General features: G+C 41.6%; 1 protein-coding gene across 4 annotated transcripts in view; it reads left to right on the top strand.

Annotated features, from left to right (window-relative positions):
- WWOX (WW domain containing oxidoreductase) overlaps positions 1-24,804 on the top strand; it is a 913,630-nt gene that overhangs the window by 34,753 nt on the left and 854,073 nt on the right. For all 4 annotated transcript variants that reach the window (XM_019710992.2, XM_074314543.1, XM_074314544.1 and 1 more), the window contains exon 5: positions 15,773-15,879. In XM_019710992.2, the coding sequence (XP_019566551.1) occupies positions 15,773-15,879 (107 nt within the window). The remainder of the gene's footprint in view (positions 1-15,772; positions 15,880-24,804) is intronic.

The following is a 24,804-nucleotide window of genomic DNA, read 5'->3' as shown; positions in this document are numbered from 1 at the left end:
GATCTAATGCAGGCCTCTCTCCTTGGTTTGTAGATGGCTGTCTTCATGTCTACATGGGGCTCTCCCCATACATATATGCTATGTCCAAACTTCTCCTTTTTGTAAGGACACCAGCCATATTGTATTAGGACCCACCCTAATGCCCTCACTATAACTTGATTCCCTTGCTAAAGACCCTGTCTCCAAGTAGGGTCCCATTCTGAGGCGCTGGGGCTTAGGACTTCAACATGTGAATTTTGAGGTGGGGGACACAATTCAGCCCAGAACATTCAGCATTATTCTCAAGGCTCAAAGCTTATCAGAAAGAGGCAGAGGCAGGATTCCAACTCAAGTCTGTCAGACACCAAAGAGTAACCCTTTTAGGACGGTGCTAGGAAGAGGACGTGGGGTGAGGGGAGCCAGCATTCAGAGAGGAAACTGACTTTGCCGAGGAGGAAACTGGGAGGGGCTTTAGAGGGTCAGCTCCTGGAGTCTAGTCTTTACCCTTCTGATTTACCAGCTCTTTGACCTCAGCTTTCCTGAGCTTCCATTTTCTTCTCTGTATGCTAGGGATAATAGCTCATATACCCATGGCGTCGAGGGTTAAATGGATCTGGGAGGTAAAAGTGTGTGTCCATGTGACACACCAAACAATGTGTGTTGTTAGAGAAGGTGAGCTCTGGGCATTCACAAGACCTGGGGATCTTCTCCTTGAACAAGCATCTGAGTCCCTGGAAGGTTTATTAGAACACAGATTGCAGGGCCCAGCACCCAGAGCCCCCGAGCCAGCAGATGTGGGGTGGGGCCTGAGAATGTGCATTGCTCACAAGTTCCCAGGTGATGCTGCTGCCACCTGTCTCGGTACCACTGTTTGAACCATAAGGAACTACATCTCTCTTTTATTTGCAGTTGTGTTTCCCAGTTTTCTTAAGAGAAACCCCAAGGAGAAGTTAGATTTTCCACACAAGTCTCATCTATTCCACCTGTTATTTGCCTCTTTTAGGGGTGACGTACATCCTGTGATTTTACTTTTGGTGGTCGAGGAAGCTTAGGGGACATTGCCTTTTCTCCTTTTAGGCCAAGCTGATCTTGTCGAAAGCACCAGTATATCATTCTGCTCAGGTTACTCTAACAAGCTCCCACAGACGGGGCGGCTTAAACAACAGCAATTTATTTCTCACAGGTCTGGAGGCTGGAAGTTTGAGATCCAGGTCTTGGCAGGGTTGGATTCTCCCAAGGCCCCTCTCTTTGCCCCTTTCTTGCTGTGTCCTCCCATGTTCTTTCCTCTGTGTGCACATATCTCTGGTGTCTCTCTTCTTACAAGGACATAAGTCCCATTGGATCAGCGCCCCACCCTTATGACTTCATTTAACCTTAAACGCCCCATTTCCAAAACAGTCCCATCAGGGGTTAGGACGCAACATAGGAATTTTAAGAGGACACAATTCAGTCCATAATGATTAGTATGACTCCTAATCTGCGTTTCCTCCAAGAAATTTCTTAGATTTCATGTTTATTTCCTTTCCTGTCTCTATCTCAAAGCACTGAGGAAAAAAGCTAGTGCGCCTTGTCCTAACAGAGAATCTAAACTGTTATGTGCTTGAAGGGCAGGCTTCTGTTTGGAGCCAAATGAAAAATCTAGTTGAGCATGCTTCCCCAAGCTGTCTAACCTAAGAAGGAGAATCTCCATTGGCATCGTTTGTGGCTGCTCCCCATGTGCATAGGCTCCCACCACGGAGAGCTGAGACCCATCCAGCCAGACAGTTTGAAGTAAGCTCTGTGCAAGCCAGAGTCCTCTGCCAGGGGTCTCCATGCCTTCAACTCTGAGGCTCTCTCTTCTCTTTGAGTTGAAGTTAAGCCTAATCCCTAATCCGAGGCATGACCCACCTGGGGCACGCCTCCCAGGCCCTCTTGCAGCAGCTCCATGAGGGTTGCCAAACACAAATTTACAGCTGGCTGAGTCTCCAGGAGGCAGGGAAGTCAGCATAGCTGGAAGGTGGTCTGCACGTCTCTGACTTCATGCCAAGCAGGTACCTGAGCACAGCTGATGGTGAGATTACACGTTTCCTGGGAGGTACAGATTTTATCAGTGGTGTGCTTCACCAAACCCTCGTCATGGTGTTCCAAAACAAAATGTTATCAAACTACACACGAAAATCTTCCCCTCTCCCGCTGACAAGCGAGTCTGATTTTGTTTAGGGAGATCTCAGGTAGCTTAAAAAATGATGGATATATATATATTTTTTTTGCAAAGTTTAGGTCCCTTGGGGACTTAGGCACTGTAATCACTGAGTGTGCTATATCAGAGCCTCAAACTAGTAATAATTGTTTGTGCCTTGTTCTGTGCACCCTAGCTTGTGGAAGGAAGTGAAGTGAAGGGTTTCCTTGACTTCTTCTAAAAGTCGGTGTGGGGACAGAGTCCCAGAGAGCAGTTTCCAGGCTCTCGACGTCACAATAAAAGGTGCTGGCTCGGGTAGTAGATGGCCATCAGCTGTAACCAGTTGGCCATCAGCTGTTACCGGTTAGCCATTAGCCACTAATATAACTGCCGTGGCTGAGCTAGCAAGCACGGATTACAGCTAGCAAGTGGGGTGGGTTGGTTGGCAGTGGAGCGGCCAGCGGATTCGTGTGGAACCTACTTCCTGTGTCTCCAACCCAGCCGCCAGCAAGGCTATAGTGGTATGAACCCCTCATCCATGGCTCTGTGAGTGTTCCTTTTTGGCCTCACCATATCCTGCGTTCTTGTGCGGGGAGTGGGAGCTGAGACTCTACATGACAGTCAGTGTTGCTGGTACGTTCCACCCAGGATTGTTATGGATTGCTGGACTATTAATAGTAAAAGAACTTACCAGAAGCAAAAACTTACGGCTTTTGGATGTAGTTGTTATTGTTGTTGTTTTTCGAGTTTTTAGGGGATTTTGGTTACTCAATAAATATTTCTTCAATTGAATTGGGAAAAGATGGTTTAGATTTCATTATGGTATTACCTAGGAATTATAACAGACAATAAATTAAATGCTGAGCTTCTTTTTTAAATATCTCTAGGGTACAGATGTTTAATAGCTCTTGTAGAAAAAATATAAGGTAAGGTTGTTTTGGTGGGATTTTTATTAACTATGAATGGAAAATGGGTGACATTTTGTTTAGAAGTGTCAATTTCTAATTATGCAAAACTCTCATAATTTTAAAAACAGTGTTATGTGCCCTTAGTTATCACTACACGAATGGGGATTACACTAATGATTATGAAACTAAGTCTTGTGAAAAGTGCTATAAATATGGCGCCTTCTCTAAATGAAAATCAAATTTTAGGAGCTTTCCTGTAATCCATGATTCTTACTTTTCTCTTTATCGCTCCCTCCCTCCCTCCGCTCATTAACCCTGCAAACTCATACCACAGGCGCATTACTGTCTCTGTTTACATATGAAGAAACTGAGGTATAGAGGGTTTAGATCACTTACCTAAGCTAATAACTGGCAAAAGCCTGATTTTGAATCCAGGTTTCCAAGTCACAAGCCCAAACATTTCTTTTAATTTTTATTGTTTAACATTTTATTTAGCTTTTTAAAGAAATGCATTTTCAAGTTGAACTGAGGTGGTGTCAACGTTTTAAAAAAGCAAAGCAACAATAGAAATACACATAGCCAAGCCACTGTTAGTTTTTAGAAAACTTAAGGCAATTACATTAAGGATATCATAGAAGAGGGTCACCTGGTTATATAGATTATCAGCGATACTTTTTTCTTAAGGACTGCAAGGTAAGGCTTATCCCTTAATGAAGTGTTTTCACATTAAACTCAATTTGCTTTCAAGCCCTTTACATTTTGTTTCCTTATTATGCCTCTTGAGAACATCTTTCACTTCAGTTATCGCTTTCTAACCCATCCCAGTCAATGTCCAGTTACCAGTTTTGTTACCAAATAACGTGTAGGACTCACTGACTCCAGGACATGTCACGGTCCACACGGAGAGCACAGGGTTAGTGGCCCTCTCTCCGTCGCATCCTGCTTCGGCGACTGAATTTAAGTCACACTTCCCAGCAGGTGCGTCTTAAAAACTTGTAAGTGATGGAGAATGGCAAGCCACTTTGGACACTTTAAAGTGAACCTCAGAAAAGGGCTGAATTTTTCCCAGCCTGGTGTTTTGAGTACCTCACCATGACTTGGTAGCATATAGAATGTAATCTTTTTAAAAGGCAAAGTAATATACCACTTTTTTAAAGATTGAGAGTGAAGGTCCATCTGAAAAATAAGTGGTGGTAGTGGTGGGGGGCGGGGAGGCTTGAATTAGAAGGGTTGTTATACGGCCAAGAGTAAAGATACAGAATGGCGCAGGCTTTTCACTGCTGGAAGCTGTCAGTGGAATGAAGAGAAGGTTTTATTTTAAACAATTCCTTTCTAACCACTTCTTAATTGACAGGAGTGGAAAATATGTTGGGAGCCAGGCTAATCACGGTCCCACTGGTAATTAAGAAAGGAAAAGAAAGGGGTCTCTTTTTGGACAAGTGTAGGAGCAGGACCTTCGTGGCTGCCCCTGTCTGCTCTAAATCATACAGAACCCCATCTTGAGCAGACGGCAGAGGAACAGAGGCCGCAGTCCTGAAAGGAAATCCTGGCCCAGCTGTGAAAACAATGAACCACTCAGTAATATAATACAAGAGCGCTTGCAGATTCAGAGTTGGGTTCTCTTCGCCTCTTGAAGAGGCTGTAAATTAATCCATCAAAGTGAAAAAGGCCTAATCTTTCCACTTCTAAAAACCAGAAACACTTTGGTTCTCTTAGTAGATACTGCTGCAAGTGTGGCATTATAAGAGGCGACACCGTGGTGTGTGTGTGTGTGTGTGTGATTTGTTAGTTACAATGGCTCACTCTCGGAAGGACATTGACTTGAGCCAAACAGCGTGTGCTGGGTTTGAAATTATAGGGCCATTGTAGTCTTTTCTTTATTAATGCCAGCGAGTGAAAGTAGCTGCGTCTTGTTGAGACCCTTTAAAAGACATAGTGGTCGCTATGTCCAATAAGCTGGATTTTTCACATTTTTTTACTGAGAAGCCTTTGTTTTTGTTTCTTCTATTTCATCCTGTTTGAATTTCTCTTCCTAAGGCTCTGGGCCAAGTTTATAAAAGTGCCATATACACTTTGTTCAACGATCCAGTGTAGCGTTGCTTTCTTCTTGGGGAGTGGGTGAGTCTTTATCTTCGACTTTAATAAAGATAGTCCTCTGAAGTTTGGCACTGAAACCTGTTAGGAATTAGAGAAAAATCTGAGCAAAATCTGTAGCGGCTGTGATGTTCCGATTGTCCCACGTAAAATGCCTTAGTGGTTGAAATCATAGAGACAGGGTTAAATTAAGTCGGTACTTGTAAGTGATTGACCTTGGAGAATGTGGAGAGAAACTTGATTTTTGCGGATTAGTTATCCCATCTCATGGGGCTTACACAGAAAAATGTTTGTGGGAAAACAAGAAGGGTGTGAATTCCGAGTCCCGTGATGAAATACTAAGTAAGAGAAGATAATTTGATAATGCATCACAGTTTGGAGACGGAGCCCATAAACTAAGCACGTTTATGTAATAAAGTAGCTGAAGTGGCCTAAAGTCTTTGCCTTGACAGGAGGAACAGAAAACACGGCATTGGGCGGCCATCGCCATTGAAGCCTGTGCATCTGGGCCATTCCTTCTTTGAGAAGGACAACTGCTTAGTAAGTTTAGTTTAAATGATCCAAACACGACAAATGGAAACATACCTCATAAGAGTCACGAAGAATATGGTATGTCAACTTCTGTAAGTCCTGTTTAACAGACAGTTAGCAGGCAGTTGGTCGGCTGAGCAGTGTTCCAGGTAGGCTTGTCCTGCCCTGCAGGAGCTCCTGGTTTGTGCCTTCTAACTCCATGGTGAGTGTGATGGTTTGGCGGCTGGATGGGGGACCCACCTGCTTGGAACTCAGGCCTCACCACTTGGGGGTCCTCCTCCTTTTTTCCCCTCTGATCTAGTGAGTCCCTTAACCTCTGGGATTGTTGGTTTTCTCAGCTAGGACATGATGGCAATGGCACTCCATAAGGTGTTTGTGAATGGTGCCTTATATCAGATGATGTTATTTCAGAAAGCACCCGGCTCAGTGCCCCCACCACCCCCATAATAACACCTGCACGTCCTCCAGCTTACATTCTTTCAAAGGTCTTCTCTACAAATCAGGATGCTCAGAAGATGTATTGTTTGGAGTAGGAATAGGGTTCTCTCTTTCCGTTCTCACTTGCCTTCGTTTCTCTGTGTGAACATTTATCAAGGCCTGTAAATGACCAACTCGATATCATTTGTGTTTTTATCTTTATTTTCAGTTTCCTTCTACAGCAGGCGTACATGCATGTGTTAAACACTGAAGTAGCATAGATGTTCTCAAATGCAAAACAAGTCTTCTTTGCCCCTGACCAATGGCTCCCTTGCCAAACTAATCAATGTTAATGCATATTAAGCGCATGCCGTCCCCACTTTGTGTTTGAACAGTGGGATCATATGTGCATGCTGTTCTGTCGTTTGCTGTTTTTTTTCTTAATGTAACATGGAGATCTTTTCTTGTGTCTCCATCTCATTTCACCTCATTCTTTGTCACTGCAACACAGTATTTTGTTCTATGCGTGCCATGTCGTTTGTTTAACCTCATTGATGGGCGTGTAGGGTGATTCCACGTTTTTGGCTTGTTGACGATCCCTCTCATATTTTTGCTTATGTGGGCAAGTGTATTTATAGGATACATTTCTGGATGTGGACTGGCTGGGTCAAGGGCACATGCATGTATAATTCGATGGATATTAGCCCAATTGCCCCCACAGGTGTTGAGCCATTTTGTATTCCACTCCCCTTCTCCCTCCGGTTAATATATGCCGTTGCCTGGTTCCCCTACACCTTTACCGATGCAGACACTGCTCAATTTAGTTGCCCTCATGGAATCTGTCTCCATTGGGCCTGCCTAGGACCATGTTAATTGTAATCTTTGGGCATTTTTCTCACTCTGATTCTTAACACACGGGAATCTGAGCTGTCACTGGCAGGTCGGATGAGAACTTACTCAACCAGCTCAGTGGCAGCTCTAGGAGGCAGCCTGGGGTCAGTCTTGCCTCTTGAGAGATCCCGGGCAGTCACTTGGAATTTATTATATAGCTTCACCAAACATCGGGGCCTCAGCGTTATGCTGCCCAAAGCATGTAAATGCAGCCTGGTGATATTTCAAAAAGATAATTCCACAGGAACTGACCGTTTCTTGCTTCTGTATTCTCATCTCTTCAATTGGTATCTTTCTTTGGTAGATATTTATATTTGAGACCTAGTTATGTTATAAGGAGTACTTAGGAACCTCTGTGTGGTACTTGTTGCTAACTGTATGCAACATACATTTAAAAGCAGGGTTGGTTATGACTTATTTTCCTCGGGAGAGACCTGTGTCGTTTTGTAATTTCTTAAGAGTTGGCAGCTGCGGTTCATGTTTAGGGAGCACAATCTGTAATTCTTTTGAACTCAGAACTATGTAATTAAAATGGTGTAGAGGGTAAATATGATTATTCAGGTAATTAAATTAATTCCAGAAACAGAGGTTTGGAGTGTCTGCTTATTGTACTTGTGGCACTGGCCTCAGTTGCGGTGACACATGTCCTAGAACTTTATCTGCAATGCCCTGGGAGAGCTAGATTTCAGTACCATGGTCCATGTCGTGTCACTGCAATTTCATTTACATTAATCTGATCAGTTTGGAAAGTATGGTCCTTGTACTTAATAGGAGAATGTAGGAGAAACGTGTGTCTTTTAAGCTAGTGGTTTATTAACACAAAAATTGTCCCCAAATTTGAATTGTCCCTTACATCAAGATGAAAGACATTAAGCTTATTTTCTTGCTCTGTTATGTGACGGTAGCTTTCCAGGGAGGGAGAGGACTCCTGCTAGAAGACTCTGCGACTTGTTGTTTGTTTCCTAAAGATTGCTTTAGTGGTCTGTTCTGGTGAGGGTGGGGGTGGGGGTGGGTCTGAGCAGGGAGGGAATCACCATCTCTGTGGCCTTTTAATTGTGTACAGTTAGAAGTAACATTTGTCTCCAGTGTTTCACAATTATAAATTAATAATAACAACCCATTAGAAATTACGGGTGTTGTAAGCCCCAACTCCTTTGGGCATCTTAATAAAAATGATAATTAAAACCATAATTTACAGTAAATGGGGACACTGCCCAAGTAAAGCCACAATATGGAGACAATTAAAAAACCCAACCAGAAGGAAGCTTTGTGGCATTGGGGAAAGAAGTGGCCTTGTTCTCAGCTCCTACTTCCATGGAGCTTTGTCCGTCAGCATGGGGGCTGGGTTCCTAGCCTGATGTTCTTTGTGCCTGAGGAGTCGGGGATTCTGTCCCTGCCGTCCAGACTCCTAGTGCGTCTCACGAGGTGTGACACCGCTCTCTACCCCTCCACCAGCAGGCACACACCCAGATCGCCCCTTTGTGTTTCCTGTCTGGGTAAACCAATCGCCAGCCTCCCCCATGGCCTGGCTGGCATCTTGGGAGACCCTGGATACACCCTCACACTTAAAACTAATGCACTCATAAAGCTCTGTAGATTTTTGCTTCCCAAATGGTGATCTAGTTTTCCTTTAGCTGTTCAGCATAAGAGGATACCTCATCCCCTCCTGGTTGGTCACTAGGTTTCAATGTCTCCAGCCAGTCCATCTTCTGCATGACCACCAGAGGTATCTTAAATAGATAAAATAATAATAATAATAATAATAATAATAATAGTTTGTAGTGCTATCCCCTGTCAAATTCTTTCACACGCTCCCTCCACCTGCAAAAGATCCCCCCAGTTTTAGCTTGCTGTACAAAGTTTCATCTCCCGCTGCATTTCCTAGCCCTCATTCACGTGGGGCCCCCCACCTTCCTCAGTCCTTGATCTTGCTTTGCCGTACACCCTGCCTTTCTTGCTTGTCTGGTTCATTTTTATGTCCTTTGGTCCGGTGTAGTTCTCGGTCCAGCATTCCTGCTACCACACAGTGACACTGGGAAATGGGTAAAGGAGCTTGCATCGTATTTCCAAATTCCTGCAGATCCCCGAGTCCTTACCCTTATGTTTCTCTGTGCAAAGCTGCGTGTGCAAAGCTGCGTGTGCAAAGCTGCCAAGTCTTCCAAGGCGTAGCTAGCATCCTGATCTTCTCATGCTTGACAGCGTAGGATTTGATACGGCTTAAATAAGGCCTCAAGCAGGTCAGTGTGAAACATTCTTTGAGATTTGGTAATTCAGATACGAACATTGTGATCGCGGCAGTTCTGTGGTAAGGCCTGAGCCATTCATTGTCTCTAGCAGGGATCTTCCCCAGCTACCGTGCCTCTGAGCATCAAATGCCTACCTGCAGTGGCCTGGCAGGTCTATCAGCAACATGGGCGGTGACCATGGCCAATGAGAGGGCACAAACCGTCTCTAGCCTGCAGCAGCGGGGGCGTTGGGGCCCAGTGTGCTCCGATTGTAAGCTTTTTTGGAGAAGTTGGTCATCTATTTTTGGATATGTAGTCTGCCTGATTTTCTTTTTAATGCTGGCAAGTAATTCATATTAGAAAGGAAGGAAGGAAAGAAAGGAGGAAAAGAGGGAGGGAGAGAGGAAGGGACGGACGGAGGGAGGGAGGGAAACAAAATGTGGGCCAAACAAAACCGGTCAAACAGATGTGTGGGCTTGATTTATCCTGCCATCGATCGCCAGTTTGTAACCTCTATTTTAGATAAGCGGATGTAAGATAAGTGGGCGTTTAATATTTTTTGTATATATTTTCCTTTTTATGGTACTTTAATGTTTGAATACAAAGCTTAAAACCCAAGACAGGGAGTTAAACCTCCATGGCTATTTAGTTTTCCCCATCAGATCAGATGTAACAAGTATTAGGGCACCGATGCTGCCCATTGTTTCAAAACATGTTCCTTTATTTTCTTTGTATTATTAGTTTCAAATAATCTTCTGGATGTACCCATGCCACCTCCACGCAGTAAGCCGGTTCAATTTAAACATTGTCATAAAGTTAATTTTTTATAAGATGAATCAGGTTATTAAATTTAGTAAACCATTGCCTGCATTATTTTGCACAAACTTCGGCACCGTGTGGAATTGGCTCAGCACTAGTACATTTAGCTAATTAAACTGGTCACAGCTGTGGTATTACGGGAGTGAGGGAATGCTGTTCTCCTGGGCTTTTCCAGGACGTTAGCAGTAGGTAGCATTATTAAAGTTTTTTTTTTTTTTTTTTTTTTTTATAAAACTCCACACTCCAGATATATGGTTTACTCTACAAATGTCACTGTCCTTCCTGTTATACCATCATCTTTCGAAATATCCACGCTTCATTCTTTTTTTTGTTTTTTTTTCCCTCCAAAGGTGATGATAAAAGGATAAGGAAATGGAATTGTCTGTAGCAGCTTTTGAAAGGAGACTAGCAATGGGTAACACATTGCTCAGATAAAGGAAGATGTAAGAGCAACAATGTAATTTTACATGACACAGGGACAGATGGCTTAGCCCAAACCACAGGTAGGATTTGTCTAAAGGAAAGCAGGTGCGAACTTGTGCCCATAGCCTGCTGTTGCCATCACGTTGCCTGTGTTCTTTTTGGTAATAAAAAGCCCTTTGCCAAAGATTTTTGTCAAGTGAGATCACATGACTTAACAGGTTTGTTTGGGACAATCAATTTTGAGAGAAAAAGAGCGTGCTTTTCCCCAACAGATTTCTAGGCAGTGTCATTCATTCCAAACTGCAGTGAGGTTTATCTTTGTAAGATTTTAATAGTTATTCGTTAGAAAGGAAGTCAGAGGGTGATCGGTATTGTTTGAAACAACTTGGATTGTTTTAAAATCGTCCAGAAGTATAGCTTATTAACAATCTGTAAGAACCATTACTTATTGAATCCCACTGGGTGTTTGTCCCTTGGGATACAGAGATGAAAATGGCATAGATTGTAAGGCATGTGCTGTTCCCCTGGTCAGTTAGGTAAATAAAGCCCTGCGAGGCCCTGCCTGGTTTTGACGTTCTCTCAGTCCATCAGAAATATGGTTGCTAACGGGAGACGAAGCATTGCGTCCTCCATATGCTGCCACCTCCCTACATCATTGAGTTTTTCTTCTTATATTTTGATGAAAATGGGATGAAAAATATTTCTGACGATTGCTCTGACCTGGAAGTTTCATGGGGGCACAGAGTCTATCATTTTCAGCAAGATCTGGGTGTATAAAATCCTGGGAGTGCAAGTGAAGTTGTTTGTGGGCCCTTCATGTAGCATCCATTTGGCTGTCGGCATTTCATTAGCCTGATCGAGATAGCACACCAGTCAGCAAGATTTCGTTCAGTGCCTGCTCCCATCCAGTCAGTTTTGAAATAGCTGGGCTACAAAACCTGGTTTGTTTTTGTTTTGTTTGTTTTTTACTTCTCTCTCTCTTTTCCCAAATGGTGGAGGTACCTTTTGCTCACTGGTGATAAGGGGTAAAATTGGCATCATGGTTCAAAAACGAGTAAATTTCAATTATTGTCTTGAAGATATGATTTCAACCACCTTGTAGTATATACACCAAAGAAGAGGCAAACAGATTTGGTGTTAAATATTTCAGATTTGAAATCCTTTGTGCATTGTCTTAACATCAGATTCAAGTATAGGAGGTTATCCTTAGATAATAGTCAGTGAGTATCTTGGGATACAGAACATGGCATAATCTGTACAATAACTTAGGTTATCTCAACGATGAAGTTCAAGTGTATTCTAGAGCCAGCATTTAGACAAATGGAATGGTGGGTTTTACAGCTGATGCCTTTCCATTCTGGTTGATAATGAAAGCCAGTCAGCTCTCGGATGGCTATTGGGAGCAGATCTCAGAGAGAGTTTTAATTTTTCAGCGCTGTATTTTGTAGGTCTTACAAATCAAAGAGGAGGCATAGGACTTGACAGCAAGGATTTTGGAAAGCACTGGAAGCTACCATTTGTTTTCCACCTACTATGATTATGTTAGGCTCTTACTGTGTGGTTACTACTTACTCCTCATTTTGAGAAAAGTTAACTGAGTTTCTGATGGGTTAAAGGCCTAGCGTTAGGTTTCATCGCTTATAAATAGCTTGAGCTGGGATCAACACAACTGTGTCCAACTCCCTGGATTTTCCACTATGCTGTCCTGGTTCCCCTTGCGCACCAGGTGATATCAATAGATGGGCCTCCGTGGAGATCAGCTGTATGGAAGTGATAGGAATGGGTGAGCTTTGCAAGACTCACATGGCAATCAGTACGATAACGAATGATCCTCCGATTTTTCATACACGTTAATATTATTTTGGAAACAATAATCTATGAATCTATGGTCATTTGACATGGCTTTGGCTGAATTGCCCTGCTGCTTTGTCTAGTAGAATTGATTTCTTTGTGTTTGCAGTGTTCTCTGTATGATCTTCCACGTGGTTTACCAGCTTCGGTATTTTATACTTTAGAGCAGTGGGAGGGTGTTGAAGCTCCACAATGAGACAGACCCCCGTCCTCCCCCCTCTTCTCCTTTAAAGTCAGTAATGTATGAGTTCTAGTTGTTCCACATCCTTGGCAACATTTGGTATGTTCACTTTTTAATTTTTATTTAGCCATTGTAGTAGTAGGTATATATAGCAGTATATCATTGTATCTTTAATTTGCATTTCCCTAATGACTAATGAGTTTGAGCCTTATTAGTTAAGGTAGGTATTTTTATTTTCTTCAACGTTTGGTAGATTTTTCTGTTCCAAAAGATATGGATCCAAAGTTTTCATTTTGAGAATTTAAGTACATGGAATTTCCTAGTTTTTGTATCTTCTTACAGCAATTTTTCAGTAGTGTCTTGGAATTTGTCTTTTTCACCTATATCTTAAGTTTGTTGGTGTAAAGTTGTTCCCTGTGTCTTCTTAAGGTCGTTTTAGGGTTTGTAGGATCTGTAGTGAGTTTTTTTTTTATTCATCCCTGATATTGGTCATTTGTGTACTGGAGAGTGCGTCCTCACGCTTTCTCTCCATCAGTCTTGCTAGCTCTTTATCAATTTGTTAGTCTATTCAGGGAAATAACTTTGGCTTCTTTGTTCCTATGTATTTTATGTTTGTTTTATCTTTATTAGTTTCTCCTTTGATTTTTATTATCTTCTGCTTTCTTTAGTTTTAATTAGCTGCTTTTAAAATTTTCTAACTTAATGGACACTGAGCCATCTTCTGTTTTAATATATGTGTCTAAGGCTATAAATTGTCCTTTATCCATGGCTTTCTTTAGCTATGTTCCATAAGTTTTGATGTATAGAATTTTTATAATCATTCCGTTTAAAATATTTTCTAATTTTTATTGTAATTTTTGAATCACTATTTCTTATTTAGTGGAAAATGTATTGCTTAGTTTCCAGATAGGGGAATTTTCTAGGATCTGGTTATTAGTTTCGAATTTTATTCTACTGTGATCAAAGAGCATACTTTTCAATTTCAATGTTTTGGAATTTGTTGAGACTTGCTTTTGGCCCTGCACATGGTCAGTTTTGGTAAATATTCTTTAAGTACTTGAATGTACATTCTACTGTTGTGTTCAGTGTTTAGCATATTCAGTTATTTCCCGCTCATAAATTGTGCCATTCAAATCTTCTATATACTTCCTATTTGCTTATTTTATATTACTGATATGTTAAAATCTTACATTCTGATTATGAATTTGTCTATCCTTTTCATTCTGTCAATTTTTGACATAGATATACATGTATATGTGAATACATATATATAAATATATTTTATATATATATATATATATATATATTCTATCTATCTGTCTATTGAGGGAGAGTTAGGTACATACAAATATAGAATTGTCACATGTTGCTGGTGGACTGCAACTTACCATTATGAAATATTCAGCTTTTTCACTTCTACTACTGCCTTTGGTTCATTCGTTCACGTTCGCATGGTATATTTTTCCCATCCTTTTACTTTTAACTTTTTTATCCTTATGTTTATGGATACAAAACATAGCACACCGATTTTTGTAAGGAACACAGTGTATGTGTGTGTTTTATCTAGGCTGACAACCTTTGTCGTTTGAATGCTTTGTTTTGGACACAGTGGGTCACATCCTGGACAGGAGACATGGGACCTGGACTCTGCTTCTAAATTTGGCTCTTATTGGTTGAGTGGCCTAGAGCAACCTATTTTGCACATTTATATTTATATATTTATATTTATATATATGCTAAAGAGCTTCACAAAAGAAATCTGTTAACACTATTAACTGAAATCAAATACATACACACTATGTATAAGATCCTATTCTGATTAACCTCATTTATTCATCACAGCCACTCTGTGACATGTGTTATCGTTAACTCTTTTATTTTATTATCATTTTTTAAATTCCCATCCCCTTCCCCCCTCTGCTTTGGTAATTTATCAGCTTGTTTTCTGTATCTATGGTCTGTTTCTGTTTTGTTTATTCATTTGTTCTGATTGCAGTTTTTAGGTTATTTGTATTTAATGCAATCACAGATATATTTGAGGTTAAATATACCACCTTATTATTGGCTTTCTATTTATCTAACTTTCTATTAACGTGTAAAATTTGTATTATTTTAGTATTAGTGGTAATCATAGAAATTGCAACTTTAAAAAGTCTAATATAAAAATCTAATATAAATGAATACTTTATCACTTCCTGGACAATGCAAAGGTCTTAGAACACTTTAATCCCGTGTATTCAGCGCCTAGATTATGTGCTATTTTCAATATAGTAATTCTCACTATGTATTCTAAAATTCATTATTATCATTTAGACTTTTCCATATACTTTCCGCATCTCTGTTATTTCTTTCTATCTAGGGTCATTTTCCTTCTGCCTGAAAACATCCTTTAGTATTTTCTTTACTGTTTCTCCCCCCTCCCCCCGAGATATATCCTCTCAGCTTTCATTTGTTTAAAAATTTTGTTCACCTTTATTTTTGACGGATGTTTTCACTAGGTGTAGAAAAAACAAAGCCGGCTCACCTCTATAGGCCTTTCAATTTTTCCAGACTTGGCCCCCCAAATTCTCAGTCATAGCATCCCTCTGACGCCTTCAGAGAGCTGTGTGCATGCATGTGTGCTTGAGTGTGCTTGTGTGCTTTTGATCCAGCTTTTCTAATAGTCCTCGGTGAGCAGACGGGTCTGAGAAACCTAGGGTTGCCATTGCTGGAAGTAGAAGTACCAGAAGAAGTGCCAGAACGTTTAGCACAGTGCAGACCACACGGTCAAGAACTTAACACGTGTTGTTTGTTTTACTTTCCAGGTCTGTGTTCTCTTATTAGACTGTAAACTCTTTGAGAACAGTGACCCTGTCTTAAGGTCTTTTATGTCCTCATTCTTTATATTTCGCACAGGATCTGGTCATTATCAAGCAATGGTTAAATGTCTGGCTATGCCATGAGCTTTTTCATGGCTTGGCCTTCACCTTTAAAATCACTGCATTCCTGGGGCAGGTTTCTCGACCTCAACACTCCTGACATTTTGGACAAGTGACTCTCATTGTGGGGGCTGTCCTGTGCATTGTAGGTTATTTTTAGCATCCTGGCTTTTATCCACTCCATACCAATAGCATGCCACCCCCAGTTGTGGCCACTGAACGTGTCTCTAGATATTCACTACTGTCTCCTCGGGGGCATAATTGCCTCTGGCTGAGAACCCCCAGGGTAAAGTGTGGGGTGCTTGGTAAAGGCCATTCAGCAGGACTCAAAGTTTTGTCTTTGTGTTTTCTAATATTGATTTCCCTTTAAACCGTAGGATTTGAAACTGCCAAGTCTTTTGCTCTTCATGGTGCTCATGTGATCCTGGCCTGTAGGAATATGACAAGAGCCAGTGAAGCCGTGTCGCGCATTTTAGGAGAATGGGTAAGCAAGCACTTGACTGGTGTTTTCTTTTTTTTTCTTTTAATTGTCAATTACACAGGCTGGGATAAACACATGGAGATTTTAGTACAGTGCATAAAGTTTATTGCTCTTGGAATAATGTTTTCTTTATTTTTAAAGCCATATTCACTTTGTTTACTTTATGAATGAAAAGGACAAGCAAGCCCGTTATGATGTACACATTTGTTTGTAGTTCATTGTCAATGTCATAATGCTTTCTCGGCCCATTGTTTGAGAATGTTTACTCATGTAGCTCATTTATTAAGAAATGTGGTTAATGCCGCTGAATGCCGCGAAGAGGTTGTTATGCTCATGGTTTTGAGGTTCAGAAAGGAGCAGGCTTTAATCCTGTCTCTGATTTTTCCTTTTTGCTTTCTTCTCTCTGCGTAAGCGTTGGTATTGCTATGTCTGTGCACCAACACTCGTTGAGGGGTTGCAGTGCTGTTGGGGAAAGGAGATAGCATCAAACAAAACAAAACCCCTTTCCTACTGTGCTTACCTTCTAGGTAGGAGACACAGACCATGCAGGAATCATTACATTTAATATTTAACATAATACCCGGTTGTTATAAATATAATGAAGGCTAACACGGCAGAGTGAGGGAGTGATGGCATGGATTGTTTTTGATTAGGTGGTCAGCAGAGACCCTGTAAAGGTGTGACGTTTGGTCCGAGAGCTCCATCAGGTAAAGAAGTGAGCTGGGCCAATGTCAGGGGAAACATTTCTAAGCAATGGGAACAGCGTGTGTAAAGACCCAGAGGTAGGAACACGCTTGGGAGACGCAGGGATCGGCGGGGAGGCGAGTGTGGCCGGAGCGAATGGAAGGGGAGGAGGTTGCACAGGAGCTCTGAGGGTGTCACAGAAGGTCTTAGCAACAATGGCGAAGACGTTTCAGCCAAGGGTGACACAGCCTCATCGATTTTTTAATACGATCACTGGGCTTTGGTGTGAAGTTTAGACCGTGTTCATTCATTCACATGCCATATATTCACATGTTCACAAAATGTGCCACTGTCATAAGTACTGGCGTCTACTGTTAAGGAAAAACAGATTTTGCCACTGTCTTTGTAGAGCTTTCACCTTAGAGTGGAAGACAGATTATACAAAGAAACATAAACACCAATGTAAACTTGAAATAAGGGTAAGGGGCACGATGAAGTATACTGGTACTTCAAAATGCCAGGGAGGTGAGGGGAATTCAGAGTCCCCGAAAAAGAATTACTTGAGGTCTCAAGAAAGACGAGGTAAAGGTGGGAGAAAGGTCATACCTGTGGGCAGAGGGAATGAATGTCCTGTGCAGTGGTGCTGGAGCGGGAGAGGGGGAGGCAGAGGAGGAGATGCCAGTCACCTGGCTGCGAGCAGAGCGTGAAGGGGGTTGGAGCATCCTTGCCAAGATTGTCTTCTTTTCTGAGCACCGTGGAAGATTTCTTGCCATTGGAAGAACTAGACCATGGTTTGTTTAAGAGAGTGTCTGGGGTTCTGGACTGAAAATTTGTGTAAGTCAAGCAAAGGAAGATTTGTTTCTGCTTTTTCAAGCAGAATTTCAAATTCAGTATATTTGAAATGACCCCTTGTCTCGATCTCACTGGATTTATTATTTTGAGTTAAATTAAAAACACAAAACAGGGCCTAATTTTTTCTGGTTATCTTAGCATCTTTCTAACTCCAAGGTTAAAATAACTAATTACCTCTATTAGGCAGTATAGTAGTAATTTTTAGAATTGAACAAAGAGACTGAATGGTCATATATGCATATGGTTTGAATCTTCATACAAAATGGAAGGTATATAATATAAAAAGTGAAAGTCCCTCCCAGTCCTTTTCTTGGAAGGTAAATGTTATTAACCATTTCTTGTGTATTCTTCCAGAAAAAGGTTGTAGATACTTGCAAACACATACACATACTGTTATATAATTTGAGTTTTTTTCACTTATACTCGAGTTCTTTTTTTGTCTGCTGTATAATATCCTGTCATGTTCTTATGCTATAGTTTAACAGGTCTCCCTTTTGGGTGGACATTTAGGTTGTTTTCATTGTTTGGCTGTTCCAAGTGATTGTCTCTGAACGTTCAGTCTCTTGCATTTTTATCCAAAACTGCATCTAAACTGTGGTGCCGTGAGCATTCTTGATATATACTTTTGTGAGTATGCCCATATGGCAGAATGTTAGCAGTGGGCTCATGGATTGAAAGGGCATACGTATTTGAAGTTTTGATAGCAGTTTCCCAGTTGTCATCAGGTAGTGTCATACCAATTTCTATCCACACTGTCAGTGCAGAAGAATATCTAGCACCAGAGAGTGTGCGACTTGTAACATTTTGCCCATTGATGTTATATTTCAACTAGAAAAATCAAATTCCTGTGGCCCTAGTGATACGGTAATAACCATGTTGTACAATGATATCAAGGTTAGACCAGTCTTGCAAGATAAAGCTGACACAATTATTTATGCATTTTAAAAATTGTCTTCCTTTTTCCATATATATGTATATATGTGTGTGTATAAATAAACTCATCTATGTTTATCCCATTATAACTATTGTTTGATGCTTAGAGGCAGAAATTCCTAGATGTACCCTAATCACCTATAGCACTTCGGCAAATCTCTCAAGCTCTTTGGTGCCTCAGTTTCCTCATCTCTAACAAAGAAGGTTGCGTGGGGTGATCTGGAAGACTCATCATTTGGTTTTTCTTTCTTGCATTTTAAGCCATAATTGGGTCCCTGTGAGTCAGTTTCAGACGACTTGTATAGTTTCACTCTACCGTATACTAGTAACTTGAGAGGTTGGCCAACAAACAACACTCCCAGAGAAAGAATTACCCAAAAATATTTGCTGTCAGGGACATGAGCAAAGGAAATGGGAACAAAAACTGAATCTTCACCTGGCATTTCAAACGTTTCCATCAGATTTTATAGGTTGTAGACTGAAGAAATTCAGTCCTTTTATCATCCATTGTTCATCTGTCTGCCTGTTCTCTGTGAATCCCATTGTACCATGTCCCCTGTTCCTCCTAGATTGTGACTATGGGAGATCAAACTTAGCACCCAAAGCCATCGTTGCTGTTTCATATCATTGCACTGTTAATGCAGCACCGAGTGTGTGAAACCCCCCTTGGTCGTATACATTGAGCTGGGGTTTCACCCCCCCTCCCCGTGTCTCCTCCACCCTTGGGATGTGCTGCTCTGCTTCCCTTTAGGTCCTTCCTGACCTCATCTCTACACAGGGATTTTTATCTGGCACATCGTTGAATACCACCCTCTTGCCGTTTCTCAAGGTTAATTTGATCAACTCCAGTTTTCCCAGCTGCTAGCCAGGCTGAGCGCCTTCATACTTTATCTGGGATGAATCCTATGGGTATCGGAACGGGGAAGGTACTGCAGCATATTGGTGCCTCCCAGGAGATTCTCAGAATGATCCAAAGTTTTTTGTTGCAGCAAAAGCTCGTTCAGAAGTCTTTGGGCCGTTTGGCTTAGCGTGGGCTCACACGTGCCAAGGCTCGGCGGGCAGTCTCAGCTCGGCTCAGGAGCTGGAGTTCGTGCCTTTTCCCCCAACTTGTTCTTCCCTGCCTGGCCTTTCTCTTCCTGCCTTCATTGTACATTCCAGAATTGCTCTGTTCCGGAACACTCGTGTCTGCCTCCAAGCCAGTGGAATGTTAACTTTTACACCCTCCGTGAGGCAGCTACCAACCACCATTTATTGTGTCTGTCACATGCTGTGTGCTGGGCAAGGCACTTTATGTGCCTTATTCAAGAGGATGCAAAAGCCTGGTTTTCTCCATTTTACAGAAAGCCGGTGCAGGACTCAAAGGGTGAAGGGACTTGCCCAGAGTCAGACAGCTGGCGAGCTCAGAGGCCCGCAGGCTCCTGGTGTACCCATCTGTACTGCAAACCCCAAGTCCCTTCACTCCACCCCACGACCTGGCTCTTCTATCTCATCCAGCATCGCGCACGTTCACAACCTCTCAGGCTTTGCTTTCGAAATCGCTACATGCTACTTGAGCTGTTGGTTTCAGGATTAATCATATTTCTCAGATGAAGCTCCTCTGATCTCCCTTCTTGTCCTAAGTAATCCCTTTTCCTTCAAGGTATCCTTTATAGAGTTCTCAAGCTGCTTTTGGGGCGATCCGACTATTTAGTAAAATATAACTTCAATGGAAACACATTGTACATGGAATTATATTAAGAGCCTATATATAATGACTACTACTACTAATGATTTCATGGGAAAATGCCCTCCCGCGGAGATGTTCTGGGTGCTCCAAAGTTAGAAATAGGAGAAGAATTGCAAACAATTAAATTGGGGATCATGGACAGTGCGGAAGTAAAGCACCCTCTTAAAAGGCCAATCCATTTAGCATAATTAAAGGGAGGAAGGGTGGGGATGTCCATCAGCCCAGAATCCTATTTAAATGAAGCATCTTGGAAGTGGGGTCCATGCCTGTGTTGCTAAGCAGCCCCCCATCTGAGGGTCTGTTCTGCCTCACTCGTGTCCTTACGTGGATTGCAGACTAGTGTCCCTAACCTCTAAGGCAGTCACCTAAGTTCTAATTATTCCAGAGAGCCCATGTGGCTGGCTGGGTAGGAAGTCTGTAGTTTATCTTCCTGTTTTAGGAAGGAGGGGATTCTCTTCTTTTTAGAAGCACTGTCTGTATGGTAGGATTTCATGTGAATGCTCTGAGTCTGAGACACTGAGAGGTGAGTCTGAATCCCTGAAGTGCTGTGGTTTTTCACTTTTTTTTTGTTTACTCAGTACGTATTTGTCAGAGTGGAGTTTTCTTGCTGTTTTTAATGGATGTCTGGCATGTCCCACTCTCCAAGTTGAGATCTCACTATCTCTAAGGGACATTGTATAGAAAGAACGATACCCTGTTTCCCTGAAAATAAGACCTAGCCGGATCATCAGCTCTAATGCGTCTTTTGGAGCAAAAATTAATATAAGACCCGGTATTATATTATACCCAGTCTTATATAAGACCCGGTCTTATATTATGTATATATTATATATTAAATAATAGTTAAATAAAATATAATATATATTAAATAAGAGATGGTCTTATTTTAATATAATATATAACATATTAATTTTTGATCCAAAAATGCATTGGAGCTGATGGTCTGGCTAGGTCTTATTTTCGGGGAAACACGGTAGCTAGGTAGATATCAAAATGCACTTTATAAATAGTCACAGCAAGACTCCACATCCCCACGTAGGGCTCTCGAAAGGCCTAAGTGGGGCTCATACTTCCTTCCTGTCATCTTATTACAGTTTCTAAATTTTAGAATCCTAAAGCTTGGGGGCTGAAACTTCTGCTCCTGGGGAGGAAGGAGGTTGAATTGAGCTGGAGCAGCCGGGCCTGTGTGTGTAGGGCCTTAGCTGGGATGGAGTGGGCCTCAAAAGAGGGGAAGGGGTTGTTCTGAGTGTTCAGCCTGCCTCACGTGTGCCAGGCCCTTACTAGATCTGCTTTCCCCGTAAAGAGTGAAACAGGACATGTCAGGGAGCTCACCTATGTAGCTGCCTGTGTGTGACTTGTGGGCCCAGGAAATATTCTGAGGCTTGAGCACCTACTGGGATTGAGATAAACAAGGAGTTCGGCAGAAGTGGGCTGGTACGGCCAGAAGGGCTGAGGGCCCTTCCGTGGAATTCTTATGAGACCCACTCCTGAGTCCCCAGAATGCGTCTTGGACTCATTCCCCTATCATAAGGGCGGGGTGACCCAAGTATGTTGAGTTTGGTGAGACAATTTGTTCCCTGAGAAAGACTTCGAGCCCAAGCTTTTCTAACCCGTCTGTTCATTTGACCAAGACTTCAAGTCATCCTAGAGATCGGTTAGGGTGACGTACCATCACCAGGGGACGTGCAACAGAGATTCAGCTCAGATGTTCTTGTTTTCTCGTGGGCATCTAACCGAGCTTCCCAAGAGCTCTGGAGAAGAAAGGCTAAGTGGTTTTCATGTACCTTCTGGGCAAATGTCCCTTTGGTGAGCGTTGGGGTCGGGGGAGCAAATCATCTCCTCTCTGGTTGATATAACAACTGCTGTAAAATGTGCTGTATTATAATGGCAAAGATTAGAAGCAGATGCAACCTATGAGCTTGGGCAAATTTCTTAACTTCTCTAAATCTTAGTTTCTTCATCTGTAAGATCCCAATACTAATATCTATGCCAGGTTATAGAGGGGGCTGGAATATTAAATGCATTCACCGTACGTGTATTTAACACATTGCTGGGAATAGATTAAGTGTTCAATTCAATGTTAGCTGCTGCTGTTAATAACAATAGTGGTAATAATAATTTCTTAGTCATACATGCAAGTACAGAGTGGTGCTTACTTTTCTTAACTCTCCAAGTGGTGAAAGAGCAGCTGTAGGGAGGATGTTTATCAGCATGATTCAAACGGACTTGCAATGAATTATTCTTCTGTCTTCCTATGTCTGGACTCCCACACTTTAATAGATGTGTATTTAGTTTGTTGATTAGTATTTTCCAGTGGAGCTCATATTAGCACTCAACTGTCATTTGAAAAGCCATCTTAATTATTTATGTGATTGCTTTTTCTTTTGTATTTACAAAGAAATACACTTTGCATATATTTAAGAAAGATGATTAAGGGATCAGTCATCAGGAACAGCAAGCAATGGTTTATATCAAAATGGTTATTGAGAGAGCAGGGAGATGAGGGGTAAAAAGAAAAGATTTATTAGTCAGAGGTAATGGAATATGCATGTGTTAGGGAGAACACATGCTCCACTGATTGTAGCCACAGTTTGATGCTGAAGACTGAAGTGTTGTAATTATTCTAGTTTGAATAGAGTTGATACCCGGTTTATTTATCTCGTTGGAGTGAAGGTCTGTGGAAAGCTGACAGTACTGTCATATTGCAGCCTCATTGACAAACATTGGCAATAATGATTTTAATATTATTTTCAGTTATGGAGTACTAGGTACCAATCAACATATTAGGCATGTGGGTTCGACAGTTTGCTGTGCTTCCAATGGATACCAACACCCTGTGTTTTCATGGCGTGATATTAGGGAGTGATGGGCTAGGACGTTCAGTAATTGCTTGCACTTTTAGGAATCACTGGCGAAATCCAGCTATGTACTTTTAGGCTTCCTGAAATTCACTCTGTGACTTGCTGATTTGGGATAGGTTGGATGTTTGTGGGAATTTACCCCAATCTCCTTTGATGATAAAAGCTTAAGTCTCATCATTTGCCTTTACAGATCCAAGGCCATCGGTGTGATGCCTTCTTTTATGTGATGTGTGTGTGTGTGTGTGTGTGTGTGTGTGTGTTGGGGGAGGCGTGCTGCACATGTTGTAGGTAATATACAAGCCTGATACCTGTCTAAGCCGGTGACTTGTCTTGGAAAAGATGATCACTGTCCAACACGTCACAAGTTATAGGGATGCATCCCCATTGTTTTGAATGATCTTTAGCTAAACAAAAATATAAAAACTATTCATATTAGTAATAGTCAGAAATGATTGGGAAAAGTTCGTTCTAAGTCAGCCACTAGATTTGTTCCTCATTTCTTTGTTTTAAAAAGTGTTTTTATGTATAGTATTGGATTTTCAATAAATAAACTACGATATAAACAAGTCTGTGAACCAGCAAGAACTCTATAACCCACTTGCTTAAATCAATAAGCACACACACAGACAAAGGTGAAGATAAACTTCTAGAGTTCACCCTTGGGCCTATTTTTTGTTTACAAAATGTCGTATTATTATCGTCACCTGCAGTGGGGTTGGATATTCAGCGTTTTCTCTGTACTTAGTACTATGCTGAGCAGTTAGCAATGAAATATTTACATTATGTGTGAAGCTGAAACCCATTTTGCAGATGAAGCACTGGAGGCCAGAAGAGGGAAAAAGGCTTGCCTGAGCTCACACAGCTGGGAGCCATATGGGAGATCCAGGATTTGAAACCGTATTTGCTCGACCCCATAGCCATCTTGTTTTTCAATCCAGAATTCCTGGTGTGTGTTGTGTCAGAAGACTGGCCTCTCTTTTTCAAGGACTTAGCCAAGGATTGTATTCAGAGAGATTGGCTGGTTTATGTATAAATGTTTTTCTGTTCTCGATATGAGGGTACCTGTGGATGCCTAGGAAAGAAAGCTTCATGGGTGGCTTTTAGTAATCCGATGGAGTTGATGAAACTCATCACAGGAAGTTCTTTCATTCCCAGACTTCCGTTTCAAGTGGTGGATAGTGTACTTACTGTTCTACTTAAGTTGGCTATTTGGCCTTTCTTGTCACAGGCCCAGGAAAGATTCTTCATCAGATAATAAATTATTCATCCCCCCATAGACATAATTGGTTGCTAAAATATTCTGAGTTTTCTCTGTCTCCAGAATACCTAAAACTTGTGCTTGGTACTTACCCTCTAAGTTTTCCATTTTATTTCTCATTGTGGAAATTTTGCGTTGACCTAGTCTTGAATGTTATTCATTGTTCTTTGATCACTGTCTCTGTGTGTTCATTTTTTATTTTCCTGGCCACAGCTCGCCGTCTTGAATGGAATCTTTCAAACTTTATATTCACTGTAACCTTTGTATAACGAGGGCTGTGATGAACCGCAGAGTTTTAGAGAGTGAAAGTCAAGCATAGGTGGCCAGCTCCAAACCATCACTCCCAATCATGTGAAACCCAAAGCAGATGCATCCCTTTATTACTATGGGGTCCCCTGAGTTCTTATTAAGCAATTTTGACATAGTTTGAAGAGACGGATTTCATCTTCAGATGGTGTTCAGCCAATGGCTGAAAGGCCTGCTTCTGGGCCAGTAGGCATTTAGACTCCATTATTTAAGAGGGAAAAATATGCTAGAGACTGTTTTTCATATTTATTATGGGGCATTTACAGAAAATCTCAGACATAGCAGGTGTTAGACGAAACAGAGAGGCG

This window comes from Rhinolophus sinicus, linkage group LG11 (genome assembly GCF_036562045.2).
Source record: "Rhinolophus sinicus isolate RSC01 linkage group LG11, ASM3656204v1, whole genome shotgun sequence".
In the NCBI taxonomy this organism is placed as follows: Eukaryota; Metazoa; Chordata; class Mammalia; order Chiroptera; family Rhinolophidae; genus Rhinolophus; species Rhinolophus sinicus.
This window is presented reverse-complemented; position numbering and strand designations above follow the sequence as displayed.